Source organism: Plectropomus leopardus, chromosome 1, assembly GCF_026936395.1.
Source record: "Plectropomus leopardus strain MGB_pleo_1.0 chromosome 1, ASM2693639v1, whole genome shotgun sequence".
NCBI lineage: Eukaryota > Metazoa > Chordata > Actinopteri > Perciformes > Serranidae > Plectropomus > Plectropomus leopardus.
The window spans coordinates 7,377,601-7,394,866 of record NC_142176.1 but is presented as its reverse complement, the minus strand read 5'-3'; the positions used below and the strand labels follow the sequence as shown (position 1 = coordinate 7,394,866).

The 17,266-nt window shown below is 38.9% G+C and overlaps 2 protein-coding genes across 10 annotated transcripts in view; one reads left to right on the top strand and one right to left on the bottom strand.

The window, feature by feature from the left end:
- LOC148190351 (uncharacterized) overlaps positions 1-17,266 on the top strand; it is a 51,197-nt gene that overhangs the window by 24,822 nt on the left and 9,109 nt on the right. For 4 of the 8 annotated variants that reach the window (XR_015774928.1, XR_015774914.1, XR_015774913.1 and 1 more), the window contains 2 exons: positions 5,272-5,351; positions 5,566-6,102. Coding sequence is in view for 2 of the 8 variants with exons in the window: in XM_088069552.1 (XP_087925678.1) it covers positions 5,272-5,351; positions 5,566-5,654 (169 nt within the window). In the remaining 6 variants the exon portion in view is untranslated. Of the gene's footprint in view, positions 1-5,271; positions 5,352-5,565; positions 6,103-16,086; positions 16,269-17,266 lie in introns of those variants that run through there. The other 4 variants (XR_015774924.1, XR_015774920.1, XM_088069594.1 and 1 more) reach the window with 2 other exon arrangements.
- The window catches only part of mapk8ip1b (mitogen-activated protein kinase 8 interacting protein 1b), a 99,706-nt gene continuing 89,375 nt past the window's right edge, over positions 6,936-17,266 (bottom strand). For both annotated transcript variants that reach the window (XM_042490751.2, XM_088069370.1), the window contains 5 exons: positions 15,699-15,802; positions 14,356-14,472; positions 13,272-13,342; positions 12,833-12,931; positions 6,936-11,820 (listed from right to left, as the gene is read on the bottom strand). In XM_042490751.2, the coding sequence (XP_042346685.1) occupies positions 11,748-11,820; positions 12,833-12,931; positions 13,272-13,342; positions 14,356-14,472; positions 15,699-15,802 (464 nt within the window). In that variant the 3' untranslated portion in view covers positions 6,936-11,747. The remainder of the gene's footprint in view (positions 11,821-12,832; positions 12,932-13,271; positions 13,343-14,355; positions 14,473-15,698; positions 15,803-17,266) is intronic.

The following is a 17,266-nucleotide window of genomic DNA, read 5'->3' as shown; positions in this document are numbered from 1 at the left end:
TCAACTAAAACAGCTCAGGGTAAACTGCAGTGGAAAAATAGGTGCAGGATGGAGAGTGCACTGCTTATTTTATGCTTTTCAGACTAATAAATTCGCACTAGAAATCCACAAAATGCTAAAAAAAATAAAAAATAAATTAATATTCTCACTCTTACTTTCCTTATTAAAAAGAAAAATACAACTGTACAGCTTTTGAAATCAACTTTCTCTTTGTCACAAAAGACTGACGAGGTTTAATGTCCACATTGACCCATCATAACACACACTTCATTCAAACTGGACACACACAGAATAAAACTCATCCAAACTATCTTGGATACTGTTGCTAGTAATCTAGTAAGTACACTGTTCGAATATAAATCCTCAATTCACTAAGTTAGATGTAAAAAACATGCTGTTACTCCCCACAGTCTCCCTCTCTGCTTGCTGGCTGTTTACAGTCCTGTAGTTTCTTCCTCCACCACTAGGTGTCATTGTGTCTTTCAGCTACATAACCTGGTATACCGTAATACAGTGATATTGCCCATGTCTGTTATCGGTGCTAGGGGCTAGCCCTACAAGCTAAAGTCAAGGCAAAGGCTGGAGTATGTAACTGGGTAACTGCAGGCCACTTTCTGTTTCAAATTATAAGCCGTTGTTTCAAATTTAAAAGCCCTCTAGTGTTTCATATACGGCCCAGCAATATACTAGACTTGCTGTTAAATTGTCATTCGCTGCAGCAACTGTATTCACCCTCCGTCTGAAAATATCCATTTGAACTTTGTAAACAAACATCCTGATGCACCATCTGCTTCATCAGACAGTGAAACCACTTGGTTTCACAATAAAATTGTTCTTTATACTTGAGGTGTTGCATGCTTTTCGCCACATTTCAGTACTGGCAGTGGCTTTTAAACAATATAGAGTGCAAAAGCCACAATTTAATGGGTGTAGGTTGATGGAAGCGCAGACACAGACCTCTCCAAAGTCACAGCACACCTTTCATGTGTCTTCTCTTGCTAGTGTGATCATGTGGAAGTGAGATTACATAAACACTCACAGGGTTAAATGGAAACATTCCAAATGTGTCATTGTGTTATTATTTAAGGAACATTAAGAATCAGACTTTTCTTGTGGCTTTATGCTGTAGTTCACTCAAGGCATCCTGTTTACAGTTCCTTATAAAAGATGATGAAGATCAGTAAATCGGTCATCGCTCTCCTCCTTTTCTCTGTTGTGTTTGGTGGAGGTCATTTTGCACCTTTGCTGAGCAGGTAGGTTTTTATTTGTGCTTTACTCCTTACTTCTTTCTGTTGGAGAATCAGAAGACGACTAACTTTTGTTTGTATTGACATTTCAGTTGAGGAGGGAAAAGGTTGCTGTTATTGAGGCAGAAGTATTATTATAAGAATATCATACAACAACAGTCAACTCCAGTTTGACAACAGACAGTTTATTTCTGTTGTGCAGAAATGTAAAGGTAGCAAACTTGTTGATTTCTGTTTTCATTTCCAGCCGTAACTATAACATTTACAGATTTTTAGTTAAACACAGTGGTCTGACCTATCTGACGTTTCTGCTGTGCCAGCCTGTTCTCATTCCGGATTCGTAAAATAGCGCTGCATTGACAGTGCTTTTGGCGCAGGTATGCAACACCAAAAGGCACTTTACACCTGTGCATAAAATGCCACTGGACGGCTTCAGCTGAGAACACATCCAGATAAAACCAGTCATGGTGTAATTATGCACCGGCAGATGGCCAGATGGCACCGGTTGCATCCACATGATACGTACACGTGCAGCTCTACTTGAGAACTTGGCTGGATTGAACCTGTCGTGTGCACATGAAGCACGTCAGGACGGCGTCAGGTTGAAACACTGATGGTAACAACGTAATATAAAGTAGCGCAAGGGCACCTGTAGGACTGGCGAGGGGAGGTGGATGGATCCAACAAACCCCGGACTTTTCATGCAAGTCCGGTGTCCAGTCCAGTCATGTGAGTCCAGTGTTCACTTCCCGTCCAAATGTGATGTTTTTTTTCAACACCTTACCATGTTCCTCCTTCCCCTAATCCTAATCATCCATACCCTTGTTGTCTAAACCTAACCATCTTTGCCAACATATTGTTTTTTTTTAAAAATTATTTCTTTTGGTGCTCTTTTGTATCTGATATGAAAGCTGTAGTGTGCAAGGAGGAGAGAGAGGCTCTGACATTCAGCAAAGGGCTGTGGGGTGGCATTGAACCCGCGGCCGCTAAGGCAGGGACATAGCCTTTGTACATGGCCTTTTTTACCAACGTTGGTTGCCATGTGTTCCCGTTGTATAAACACACAACCATGTACAGCGGCATCCCCCATGTGCATTTATTGACATTATGTCAGCAGCATCCTGTAACATAAACAGCAGATGCGGAATAGTACTCAAATCTCAATATGTAGACGCAGAAGTCTACTGCAGAGCGGCAATATGTGATGACTTAGGATGAGAACCTGTTGGCTGTGCTCATTTTATGGGACGTAAGGTTTTTCTCACCACCTTATTGACTGACTGTGTAGCATGGATGTAGAGCTGATAGCCAGAGCTAATGAGTCCGACCTGAGGTAAAACTTGTTGGATCTTAAAAAGACGAAGGAGGAAGGAAGGCTACTGCTAGACTTGGTTTTTCTGCTGGAAGAGTGGCAGTTGAGCTATATCAGTCACTAGAAGCATATTAGATATTAATATCCCCATTGAGAGAGTCACTGTGTTGATTCAGGTGTTTTACCTGGGACAGGGTTATTAGTGTTTGAAGGCCCTCAATATCTTGGAAAGCTCACATCACTTATCAGTGGCCTGTGTATTGTGTTTACTGCCATTGCGGAGACATAATTTACAGTGCTTATCTGGCTTGGTGATGCTATCAGCAGCTATGTGTAAGAGGCAAAAAGTAGGGCTTTTGTTAGCCAGTGTTCTGCTTTTAACACTTGGGGCAGCAGCTGTGACAGTTTATGGTGAGGTTTCCAAATACAAAATAAATCCTGGACTTTTATCTGTTATGTCAGGGTTTGGGAGGGGCCAGGGAATTTGTGTAAAACATTCCAGTCCAAGCAGACACATACAGGCTAATTTTTGAGCAGAAAAAGACATTTTTACACACAAATTGTGTATTGTTGGAAAAATCCATTCTAAAATAAACTAAAATAAGTATTTAGTTTACATTTAAAAGGGCTTTATGAGAATAGGATTTCAGGAAATACAGAGACTATGACTATAAAAAAAAAAAGAAACACTTTTTTGCTCAAATTTTTCAGGAGTTGAAATATAGTATCAAGATGCTGATTCTGAAGCGTAATTATTACAAAAGTGTACAATGGGCTGGACATAATAAAAAGATGTTTTGTTCAGGATGCCGTCAGACAGGATCTGTAAGCACACTCAAGCTCTCTTCGTTATCTTTGTGTTTGTGGACCTTTCTGCACACATTCCACCACCCATGTTACACTGATGTTATACACTTAATGGCCCTCTGCAAACATAAGTCACTCTTCAACTGATAGGAGCCACACCAGATAAACAGGTTTCCACAAAAAGACTGAATGCATCACAAAGTCTCACACAGATAGAGTGGTGCAGGAATAAGTCCTAGAACCCGGACATCAATCAACATTTCAGCATTCTCGTTTTCCTCGTCAGTGGCCAGTTTATTCTTCGAATAGGTTCTTCATTAGATGCCGCTAATCTGTGGTCTCACTCTAATAACCAACGTTTTTGCAGGTCTCTGAATGTCACTCTTGAGGTGGATTTGTTGTGTTGATTTGTTCACAGCTGATCAGATCGATAGATGAGAGGATGTATTAGCAGATTTTTGTATGTGAAAGAGATTTAGGACTTTTAATGCCTGACGTTCTGCTACTCCTTTAAGTCTCTACTGTACTATAAATAATACAACAGTGTTTTAATAACACTCTTGATTAACGGTCCAGCTACATTGAAACATTGAGATGGGACAAATTGGACTATGGTGGCCACCATAGTCTTGGTTATTAATGGGAAACACTATATTTGTATAGCAAATCCAAACCTTTTGCCAGCCCTGGATATATAAAGCCTCATTCCCACTGCACAAAAAAACGCTAACACCTGCTAACATCACGCTTTTTAATGCAATGGGAAAGTGTACAGTTGGCATTCACACACGGTCAAGTGACTCTGCAGCAGACACTGGTATTTTATGCCTCTAAACGAGCTAATTTCAGCTCCTTAACCGGCAAGATCCAATGATACTGTGCCACCAATTACCATCTGTCTCCACCAACGCAGAGCTCAAACATCGATCCAAGTTAGTCTGCACCCAGTTTGAGAGAGACTGATTAAGTAAGATATGTTAAAAGTAACCACCTTAAGTTTTCACACATCTCTGGCCATGCAGCTGTCTATTGTTTCTTGTTGTCCAGCCTTTCCGTGACGTCAGACACACCAAACCAACCCACACGTACTCATACTCGTTTGCTGCAGAGCCATGTACTCGGCTGTACTGGTCATAGGAAAGCAGTCTATAGCCTGTTTTCAGGGGCTTACCCGTGTTTGAAAAACCCATGTGCCTGTGCTCATTTTGTTGGGAAAGGGGTTTAAGAGACGCTCCCAGCTTGGTGTTTTCTGAGTAGTGCCTAGCATTTTCAGGTGGGGAAAAATACTTTGGTGGACATGGGGCCTAAATACCCCACTTGTAAATTGTGAAGCCTTTAGGTGTCATAAAAAAAGGCAGATGCTAACAAGTGGCTAAATGGGACTTCAGAGTGCTGAACGCCACTTTCCAGCCTTGCTGTAGTGGCAACGTTAAGTCATGCAACCGTATAGTTTGTTGATAGTCTAAAGCTAGGTTTTTACTTCTGGTGATTGCATTTATACTTATAAAACATTAAAAGGCCGTTCATTTGTTTTAGATTTTTACAATACATCCAAGTATTGGAAAAGTTTTGTTTTCCACAGAGCTTACTTTTGCCAATAATCCAAAAACCAATGGAAAAATCACGTAGACTTTTTGATGTATAAATGTATTGGCCAATAAAAAAAACCCTATCATCCCTGCTGCACTATAAAAAGTAGTAAAACTTTAAACAGGAAGTAACACTGGCTGGAGGGGGGCTTTTATGATGGAGCAGCACCGGGAGCAGTTCCTGTGGAAGTATTGTAACTGTGGTAATTTCTTGTGTATTGTAAATACCTTATTATGTGCATGTAAACACACTGAGTCCTACAGTGTGTGAAAATATTACTGTCACTCTGTTTTCATCTGGTGTTGTGTTTTCTAGCAGAGCAGATGAAGGTACAGCAGAGTTAAAGTTGCTCTTTGACCCCAGCCATCACAAACGCCACGATAGCGTTACTGACGGTAAGAAAGCTCATATTTGTTTATCCAAGTTGCTTAGCAATTTGTTATCCCTAATTACATGTCCCGGTGCCTTGGCAAACAAGGTTCCAAGTGTTCTGTGTCCAAAACAAACACTGAACAACAGGAACACTGATAAAACATAGAGGACAATGAATGTGGTTAAAATATTAATTGGATCCTTTCCATACACCTGATTGTATTTGTGTTGCTGCAGATTATGGTGAGAGGCCCTTCCCCCCTCCTCTGCTGTCACCTGACACTGAAAACCCTTATCAACCAAACCTTGAGGATGAATACTACTAAGAGAAACACAGCAGATCCTGAAGTGAATAAATGAAGCTTATCTTTTCAGCAGAGACAACCACATTAAAATAAACTGAAAGTTTTGACTGTGTGTTTCCCTGTATTTTGATTCTTTCAAGGATAGTATATTTTTTTAAAACTTTATCAAGGTTTTAGATTAAATTATTGTTTTAAGCAGTGTCACACTTTTTCATACACGTATAACGTCCTGTTGCCCCAACTCTTCCATAATGTTATTAGTGATTGATGAAGATAATGTGATGTTATTCCCAGCCCGGCGTGCTTGTGTGTGTTTCATAATTTTAAGAGAATCAGATATTTAGCAGTCTATTTCCCACATTATATTTCAATATTTCATTTCATTCACAGATTTTATGCTACTAGCAGGTTTTTGTATAGATTGAATCACAGTGATGTTGCACCAAGAACAACAATCACATCTGGGTAGACAAATAGTACTTAAACTGCATAGATGTGTCAAATTGACAGTCTTGTTCATTTCTTTTTTCATTTCTGGTTGTAACAGTAATGTTTAAATATAAAGTATATGACCAAACACGGTGGTCCAACCTACTTTGTGCGGCTGCGGCTCAGAGGTAGAGCAGGTCATTGACTAATTGGAGGGTTGGTTGTTCGTTCTTTGGCTTCTCCTGTCAACATATTCTTGCAAAATACTGAACCCCAAATTGCTCCCGATGCTACGCCATTGCTGTGTGAGTGCGTGTGAATGGTTATTGAGTAGCAGGTGGTGCCCGGTACTCTTGACCTCCAGTGAGTGTGCGTGTGAATGGGTGAATACGACATGAAGTGTAAAAGAGCTTTGAGCGGTCGCAAGACTAGAAAACTGCTATACAAGTGCAGTCCATTTATTTTAGTATTTGTTGTGCTTGTTTTATGCACTTTTTAATGTGTTGCTTTACTAACAGATTTGATAAACCAAATCTACTTGGAGTGCTTGTAGTTACTTCCTCAGCCTCTCGTACTCATTTATACATTTTCAGAACTACAAAAGGAAAACAACATATCTAATTACAAACTGTGAAAACATAGCTTTATCCATGAGTCGCTTCATTGGTCAGCAAGTCAGCTATGACTGTACATTTTACTCACCGACTTAATTTCAGAAATGAAGGGATTCCATAACATCATTATAGATGAGTTAGCCAGCAGCAGCAGATCATCCATTGATCATCAACACAAGGAATCCACAAGCAAAGTGATACAAATGAGTTTGTGTGTATGCAAGTGATGCCAAACGTAATAATGACAGGACACCATGAGTTCTGCATTAAAATTTTTAAATAAAGAATAATTCACACCTAAAAAAATTCCAAAATAAAGAGAAATTTCACATACTACATGTTGAATCAGTACAACGTAATATTTATAATTACAGATATTAAATTATTTATTTATATATGGCATGTCTATACACCCTTTGTATAGCCCCCACTACAGTACGTTTTCTTCTGTCTGCCTGATCGGCTCTTGAGAAGGGAACTCATATAAAAGTCAGTGTTGATCTCTTGATGTGAACACGATGGCTTTGATCTGTAACAGCAGACAACTCGTTTAATTTATCCAAATTTTTAGTTGTTTTTTTTGTTGTGGGGAACAAATAGTGGGGACTGGTGAGATGGCTGAATTGACATTTTCCACATCCTTGATTTATTATTTTAATCTTTCTTTTGCAGATATTTAATTTTCTGTTAAATATAGATCACATAAAATAGTCTGTTACAAATTAATGTTAGTGGTAAGTAATGCAGGAAGCACCCTTTCTGTTTGTTTTTCACTGCAGAACAACTGTGCTGTACCTGTGCTGTACCTGGGTTAGTAAATGAAAAAAGTGACTTTTCCTCCTTGTTCAGACAATATCTTATTGACAGTTATGTTTACATCCGAAGATTGATTTTGGCTGTTTTTTTAGCTCAATTGGGAGGCTGGAACTGCTGATGTTTTCAGAATGCTTGACAGCTGCCAATAATCTTTCTGTTAACAGCCCGACTGATTATTCCTATAATTGTTTCAACTCCACAAAAGTTTGTGTAGAAGTCACATATTTGTGTCAGGATGGATTTATTGGCATTTAACATATTTGTTTCAAAACTATGTAGAACATTTGACATTGCTTAGACCAGGTAACATTGCCCAGGCTGATTGATAAAGCATTCATAATGCATGGCCTTTATTATTTTTGAGTGATGAATTTAGCATTTTTTATTTTTACATTCAAACCATAATTTCCCTTCCCTAGGTCTTCCTGCTCATCTGTTAGCTTATTTTTGCTGACTTTGGGGCTTTTGCTCAAACTACAGATACTTTACATTACTTCTGCATTGGGACATAAGAGAATAGAAAAATGTCGGTCGTACAGTCTATGGTCAAAACAGACAAATTCACATTACATCACCCACTGGTGAGAGTGTGTATTGGGCCATTATTGCGCAGTGCATTCTGGTAGTTGTAGGTTTTCCACCTAATGAGCCAACACAAAAGCGATAGCCCTTTTTCTTGGTTTTCTCTGGTCACGCAGCAAGAATTTCAAAGTATTTGCATTATGAAGGGACCATCTTTCCAGCTGTGAAATATTCTAAAGGAACTAAATACATAGATGTATTAGAAGACAATGAAAATAAGCATATATTTGTTGGGCCCATAGACTTGTGCATGGTTACCTCCTACATGCCATTAATCAGAGAATTGTCCTGGTTTTGGTGAATCTTTCTGTCTTGTGTGTTTTTTTTCTTTTTACTCTGGTAACAGACATAAAGGCTCTGTTCGCTTCTTTAAAATATGACCTTTGACAGCACAGGTACAGCACAGCACATTTAATGCAGTGGAAAAAAGTCACATCAAACATACTCCTTTATCACCATTTGCATTCAAAATAAACTCAACACACACTCAATGGCAATCCCTTAAAATATGATAGTGGTCACTGAGGAAGGTCACAATGATCTGATGAAAAAGAGGCACTACTTGTGAAGATATGAAGACACCAGAGTTTTGCTTTTGCTCCCTTGTCAGCACCTGTACCTGCTGTAGCGAGGATCAGCCTTAGTATCTTATCACCGTCACACTGAGAGCATTTCATATTTCTGATGTGGAAACTATGAGGAGCAAGTTTCTAGAACACCACACGAAGGAATTCTTTATGTCAGACCTTGTCTTGAACCACCACCTTAGCCTGATGATTGTTTTTTTTTTCTATTGGTATTTAATCTTTGTAGCTGACTTTATACCTAGTTCGAGCACACAGTAAAGAAGCGCAGTGTCTCTGGCATTAGACTAGTAATTTAGGACTAAAGGCTTTATTGGGCGAACTGTCGGGCCTGTTTCGCTTAGCACTATAGTAGCAGCAGAAGCTGCTAAAAAGTTTTAAAATATACACACTTATACACCCTCACACTCTTTTTCTTTTATTGCGGACAAGTGATGCTGAGTGCATTTCAGGAGATGTTTGTGATTCAGTGTTAAGAATATTTCGTCTACCTTGCTTTGTCTTCCTGAACTTCAGTTAAACCTACAAAAAAACAACAGATCTGCCAGCATTGTCATCTGGATGTAGAAATCTGTCTCTATATATTTTCTCTTCCCTGTTTAACTGTTAATGAATAATGGTGGTGCTACAATTAAACACTTGATCTGCGGCAGAGAATTATTTAATTTTGCTTAATTGTTTTCCAATGGAGAAAGTAAAGATAGCCGACCTTGAAGCTTTGTTATCTTGGGCGTTCTACAACACTAATTGGTTATGCCTTCAGTTTGATGTTTCATGCACCCAACCCTTTCTTAATCACTGGGTCTAAGGGTGTAACTAATAATCGTTTTCTGTATTGGTGAATCATTAGTTTCCTAAGTTTTCAAAGTAAAAAATGCCCAGCACAATTTCTCAAAGCCCAAATTGACATATTCAAACAAGTTGGTCCAAACAAAATCCAAAGATTTTTGGTTTTAAAGCAGAGAAAATAACTACTTGCATTTAAGAAGCTAAAGCACATTAAATTTTAGCCCAACAATTATTTAGATGATTACCTGACTATCAAAATAATGACAAACTAATTTTCTGTAGATCACCTGATTGAGAATTTGACTTATGGTTTCAGCTCTATTCAGGCTCTAAAACTGACATACACAGATTTTGCTATAGCGTGCCCCAGGGATGACGTTTCTCTGTAGGTCAGTGTGGAAGTTAGCTTTGCCTGGTTCCCTCCTTGAATAGCCTCAGGGATTTTTCCATCGGATTTTGGATTACTGCAGAAAACAAGCTCTGTGGCAAACAAATGTTTGTGATACTTACATGTTTCGTTCAGCAAGATAATCTTCAAATCACCACTTTTAGGATTTTTGAGGACTAAAAAGTAAAAGTAGAGAAAGAAAAAGGAATAACGCTACGGTTTCATGATTTGACACTGCAACCTTAAAATGGCTGTACAGCCATGTTCGGTGGGATGCGATGATGTTCTGTAGTCTCATGTAGCCACTTGTTAGCAACTGCCTTTTAAGACACTTAAAAGTTTCCAAGTTCACAAATGGGGCACTTATTGACAAGTTTTATGGCGTAGAACAAAACGTAAAAGTCTCTTAAGCTTGTGTTAACCACAGACCTTATTTCAGGCATCTAACCAAAAACTCCTTCAAAAGAACCCACTGACTTCAAGAGGAGGGAACCGGAGGTGTTGAAATGATACCGATTTCTGAGTTTTAGGAGTCATTAGTGGGGCGCTCTATTGCACACGTTCACAAATGGCAACACAAGTCTATGCTACACTCATCTGAGCCGCACTTTGCAGAGAGCAGAGCTCATACCGCAGATCATGTGTAGAGCGCCTTACAGATTTGCTTGATATCAGACAGATTTGTCAACTTGTTACAGTCTTTTTCCATCTTCAGTCTGACATTGCTTCAACTCCAAGCAATTTCTGTGGGATGCCGTTTTTCCTACCCAATCACTAGAGACAAACATAATCTAACATCATCTAAAGTCTGCATTGATGTTCAGCCTTGCCGCCATTCTGCTTTCGCTAAGGTTTAATGAATGAGAAAAAGGTGCTACGATGTCTGGTGATGTTGACATATTGAATTAGAACAGCCTTGATAGCAGCATGTCTCGTCTATAGCTGTTGCCATTGTTGTTATTACTTCTTGTTGGTTTTGGCGTACTGCTTTAGAACGGCTTAAGTCCCGCCTGTGGTGCTGATTGGTCGTTTTTTATTTCAATCGAGTGACTGCTGCTTCATAGCAAAATGCTCGATGAATGAGTCCTCTCTGTGGCAATTTATCTATACCAACACGTAGTTTTTTTTCATTGATGTTCTAGATGGCTACATGCTGCTGTCAAACAGCTGATGAAATTGAAAATTTGACAAGGTTTGCCTCTTTAACACTAAACATCGAAATTGGAGCCCAAAAATGCAAAGAACATCACTTAGAGCTGGTTTTCGAACAGTGATGTTGGGTGCGTTTTTTTCTTGTTGCCACTAAATATCGTGGATATCACCTTCATACCTGGTGTGCTAAAAGGACAAAGGTCACTGTTCCTACATGGATTTGTTTCACTTAGTGTACATTTACATGTAAGGATGTTATTTAGTAAATATACGCCTCCCTCGTGCTCTGACCCTAAATATTTAAAGTCCAAGCAAACTCATCATGTGTAAGATTTTCCAAATCTCGGCTGCTGTTTTCTTTTTGTCAAGTGCAAAAACAAGCTGGTGCAGTCCAGTTTGGCTCCTGGGCTTTCAGTGTTGCACCTGCTGAGATGATGCTACAGGCTAACTAATGCTGCCAAGGCTGCGGTGATAAAATGTTTGTGCTTTCCATCGACAGCCCGCGGTCGCCCCCTCATCACTGACTCCATTTTGCATATTTTCTTTCCTCAAGACACTCCTCCTTTGGCTCATTTTCATCTCCTCTTGCTGCACAAAGGTTTCACCAGAGTTCCAATACGTGATCCTTCTTTTCCTGCTTGTTTTTCAGATGTGTTAAATTTTTATTCTTTTTTTTTTTATATTTTAGATATGTCCTTCATGCAACATCATGTTATGATACAGTGTACTGTACAGGGCTGTGGTTGAAGGCAGGGCAGGGCTATTCCAGGTAGATGTCCTCTGTCGGGCACGAGAACTCCACAAACTCTTTATAATACAACTGGAAGGCTTTCCTGAAAAAAAAAAAACAAAGACATGAACTTCAGTCAGTTTGAGAACTCACTTAAAAATACACATTGTGAGCTAATGCCACAACAAATCCATACAACATTCATGTTCGGTCACATATATGCAGGGACAGAGATAAGTACACACACATCTATTCCAAACACATTAAAGAGAGACATACAAATGGAAACACAATCACACAAAGCACAGACACACCTCAGTATTTGCTCATTCATCCAAATGTGTTTCTGGTATTCTTTTTGTTTTGTCTTTTTTTTCAACGTATTAATTATATATATGTGTGTGTGTGTGTGTGTGTGTGTGTCTATGTATGTGTGTTTGTATGCATACATGCATGTATGTATACCTACGTGTGTATACATGTCAGTATTGCTGACTGCGCTTTTGTCTACTTACATTATTAAAACTAGCAGGAATGTTATTATTGACTCAAATACTTTTTGCTGAGACTATGTTGTGGCGCAGTAGCTTGTTTTTTGGCTTGGGGGTAGTTCATGTTACTGTGCTACTGGGTTAGCTGGTAGCAAGAGCCTGTCGTCATGGAAGCGACATTTGTTCTTTGGTGCTGTGCTACTAAAGGCTGTGTGTGATACAGAGTTAGCCGCCAACAAGAGCCTATCACTGCAGCTCTTTCTCAGGCTCGCAGGTCATATATGTCATTATGCCTAGCTGCTAACAGGAGTATGTAGCTGCATAGATGTTTGTTCTGGCTTGGGGGTGTACGTGTGCTTTGTGCTACACAGTCTGCCACGACGCAGCTGGTTGATCTTCACTCAGCTCCTTCAGCTGACACACCACCAGTGTTTCAGAGCAGTGAATGCTGCTTATATTTTCTCTACTATTTTTTTTTAATCATTCAAATTGGCTGGGTGGTTAAGAAATCATTTTTTCTGTGATGTGACAAACTTATTACACATCTTAAATTTTGCTTTACCCGGATTAAAATATCTAAGCGAGATATTATCTAAGAGTTAATGCACAGAAAGTCCAACTCACCCTACTGACTCTGCAAGCGGTTTGGTGGAGTCTTCAGACACAAACACGTGGCACGCAAATCTCTGGTCTGCCGGGTGTTTCGTAATGAAACCAAAATACCTGCAAGGAAGACAGGGAATACAGATGAAACTCTTCAAAGTGGGGATTCAGTGTTGTCATCACCTTTATTTTTGGGAATACTTAGTTATTTCTGTCATGTACTAACAATAACATGCTGTTTCACTTTTGATCAGAAGGCTTCAAGGTCCAGTCTGTGTTTGAGGTCTGGTATGTTTGTTAAATTCTAGCAACACCTTGTGGTAAATTAATGTTTGGTCACTGCAGATGAGCACTAGCAGAGGGTAAAAACACGACAGTTTCTTACAGTGTCTTTTATTCTAGTTAGAAAGTTTGGAAAATATGACTTGGTCCCTGCTTTAACTTTCCAACTTTTACTTACTTGCTGTTTTTGGGATGATATCCGCAGAAGGAAACGTTCTTTAACTGGAAGAAGTGACTGCACTCATTACTCTGTGAACAGGACACAGAAAAGGGACAAAATAAATGTCTGCTTGCCCTACACTAACTGGAAATAATATAAATGCCATTTAAATTCATAACACTGGTAGGGATGTTCCTAATGGCTAGATTACAGGTTACGTAGATTTAATGGTATCTTTGAAGAGGATAGGCTAATTTTGAGTTCAGACTGAAGACAATATAATGTTTATTGGTCTTTATATGGTTACTTAAGGGTTGTACCCCAAATATCTTTAACCTCAGGCAATATTTGATTGGATGATTATCAAAGATGAGTTGTGTTTTACGTTGGGAGCCCTTTTTGTGTTTTCAATGTCATCTTTTATGTACAAAGTCCTTTTGCCAAATGCTGCTTTACCACAACAATATATTATTTGTCTTGTGGAGTGGGAACTTGAATGTGAATTAGGGCTGGGCGATATGTAGAGTATTAAATATCTCATTATTTTTTTATGCCAAGTATTGAAAAAGTGATAATATTGTAAGATTGGCTATGGTTTTTTCACATTTTTTTATGACAGTGATATTTTGATAAATAATTATCAGTAATGTGGATAGAATTACTAAGTGAGTAAAATCAAATAATAGAAGAGAAAAATACATGATATTTATATAATATTATTATATTGTGCAGCTCTAATTTGTCATGATACATGATTTATCGAAGTTGATGACATGTTCAGCGTGTAAAACCTTCATTTGAAAAGTAACAAGTGAGTGCAGCTGTCACATAACTGCATTGGAGAAAATAATTCAATGTTTCTCTTTGAAATTTAAAAGAGCTCATAGTTAAGGATTTAAGTAAGATCTCCTTAATGAAAGCACTGTTCTAGTGTTCCCTGACATCGTTGCCTGCAGTCTGTATTTGTAGCCACATGGGGGAGACACACTTCAACTGTTCAATGCAATTCAGGCGTGAAGATGAGCTTTCGTTTGACAAAACCTCATGGATGTGCTCCATTTAGTTTACTTTCGTCAGACAAAGGGACGGTAGGAGCACTTACTCTGTCACAGGCATAATAATCCTCTTGAACTGCCAGTTTAATGCCTTTCACACTGATCTCCAGGATGCATGAGGAAGGCGGGTTGTACTTGACTGTCATCCTTCTGTTGGTGGCAATCTGGAAAACAAATTACAAAGATGATTCTTAAGACGTAAGATTGAAAACTCTTAAACAGACACTTTAGCCTGTGACCCAGTTCTATACTAGAAAACATTGCAAAATTAATATTGAAGTTTGAACTATGCTGAAAGTGTTTATATTGCAACAATCAAATAGTGATTTTGGAGAGATCCTTGTCAATTTGAAGTTTTAAAACTTAACTAGATGCTATTTTAATGCTGTTTTTCTAATGCAATATTACATGAATGCTTTATTTGAGATTATGTCAATTACAAGTAGTTCCTTTCCTGTTAATGTGTGCTGCGCCCTATGGACTATGACACCCCCTTCTTCATATAAACCTTTATTTAATCGTGTTGGTCAAGTGGTAAGGTAAATACAGTCTGCATGTTTTCTGCTTTTTAAGTGCTCCTTATTAGGTCATGTTGTAATTGTTCCACAGTGGACTCACTTCAGCTTCTAAAAACTGTCAGAAATTGTTTATAATATAGAAGTGGGAGTCATAACATGTTGGAATTTCTCTGTTTTTATGCATTATGCCACATGTCTTCTACCTAAGTTTTCTGATCTAGTTATAGCATCTATCTCCCCTTGATTTTGCTTCTCTGTAGTAGTCAAAAAGAGTACCCTGGGGATAACGTTTGTCTGTAGACCAACTTGAAAGTAAGCTCTGTGGTACATACATGTTTATGATACCTACATGTTTTGCTTGGCAAGATAATCTTCACAAATAAACACCATTTTTAGGATTTCTGAAGCCTTAATGCAATCGCCAGAATTAAAAAGTTTAAGTTAGGCTATTAACAAACTACACTATCGTTGCGTTGTCATAACTATGAGGCTGTGAAACCGTGCCCTGCGTGGTTCGGCTTGATTACATTCTGCAGTCTCATTTAGCCACTTGTTAGCTACTGCCTGTTTAGGACACATAAAAGCCTCAAAGTTCACCAGTGTGGTATTTGCTGACATATTTTATGTCATAGAAAAGAAAATAAAAAATCTCTTGAGCTTGTGTTAGCCACAGACCTTATTTCAGGCATCTTCTCAAAAACCCATCAACTCTGAGACGAGGGAAACGCAGTTGCTTTAATGCCAACAAATTTCTGTCATTCCTGGGGTACTTTATGCTGTACACACACACACACACACACACACACACACACACACACACACACACACACACACACACACACAGAGAAATGTGCACAACATGGTCATCATACCTTCTGCATCGCAGCACAGAGAACATCATTTCCTTTGTGGAAGGGTACTTGAACTGAGCCCAGGAACTTCAGCCGGTATCTGTCCATCCATTCACTGCTCTTTACTGCACAGGAAAGACACACAGACACACAAAAAACATGAAATAAGAGCATTTGTTTAAGAATCAAAAAGCCACTAAAATCTCACCTGGATTCTAAAGACAAAATAAGCTTTAACTTGCTTTCCACTACAATGCTGAGGAAGATATTATCTGTTCGTGGGTTGGTAGGGTTGTTGATCAGTGTCAGTGATTCAGTTCTAGGTTAACTGTTTTGTTTCCCTTATCACGTTCTGCACAAGTACAAAACTGACTTTGTTTTGTATTTTTCCTTGTGTTTATCATTTCAGATTTTTGCCCTTGTCGCCAGCTGCTTCACCATAATGCTCCCTGGGCTTCATGTTAATCCCACACATCAAAGCGCCATCCCTCCATGATACTTCGCAGGTGTCCAACCCACAAACATTAGTGTTTGCCTTTGTGAGAAAGCACAACAAAGCCAAAAGCACTGCTGCCGGGAGCTGGACCTAACGTAAGCTAAGTTTCGTGTACGAGCTATTTTCTTTCTACCAAGCTACACCTACCAACCGAATCACTAGACAGAAATAACACCAAATCTACTCATGGACAAGAGCCTCATGCTCATGATAGTGCAAGATTTAATCATTAATAGCATCTTTCTCGGCTTAACTTCATAAGCTAGCTAAGTAGGCGGGTTTTCATTAACCCTAAAATTGCGCAAAGTGAAATTGTGAATATAAAATATGCCTAATGGAAATGTCAGTTTCACAAAGTTTATACGCTCGCATGATTTGGTATTTTAGGCCATTTGAAAAAGCCATATTTTGCAAAACTGCAATGTAAACGTGACTATGCAATTGTTGGTAACAACTGGCTCCCTCTGGCATGATGCAACAGGCGCTACAAAATGTTGTAATTGCATTGCATAACTTCAAAAGTTGAGCGAATCATCCAGAAGTTTTGAATCCCCAATATCTCTGTGATATCGTGGACTGTCACCCCACAGAAATCCCTCATCCCATGTAGGAAGGCTTGTCTTTCCATTGTTGCTCACATAACATGCCTTTATCGCCTTGGATTGGAATAATGTCGGCTAGTGCCTGGACTGAAATACCAATAAACCTACTAATGTTTTGAACATCCATTGCTTCTTGGGAAGTTATCGCAAGAGGAGAAGTCGCATAACATTGCAAGAAAATTCGCATAACATGACTCAGTCATCTTGAAATTGTGTTTTGAAAATTTCACTTAAATTTTGCACAAATCTGTAATTGAAATCTGCCCAGAGATGCTAGTTGAGCGAGCAGCAGATGAATGCTTCCTTCTGTGCAGTGATATGGTTGGTGGGTATTAGAAAGTAAGAAATCTCACATAAAACTTTCACAACAAGGTCTGTAGATTGTGGAAAGAGGCATTGCTGTTGAGTCTTTCAAATGTACATTTTGCACTTTGATCACCAGATAAATGAGTGTAACTTGGTTCCATTATATTCTAGAAAATGCAGACAAA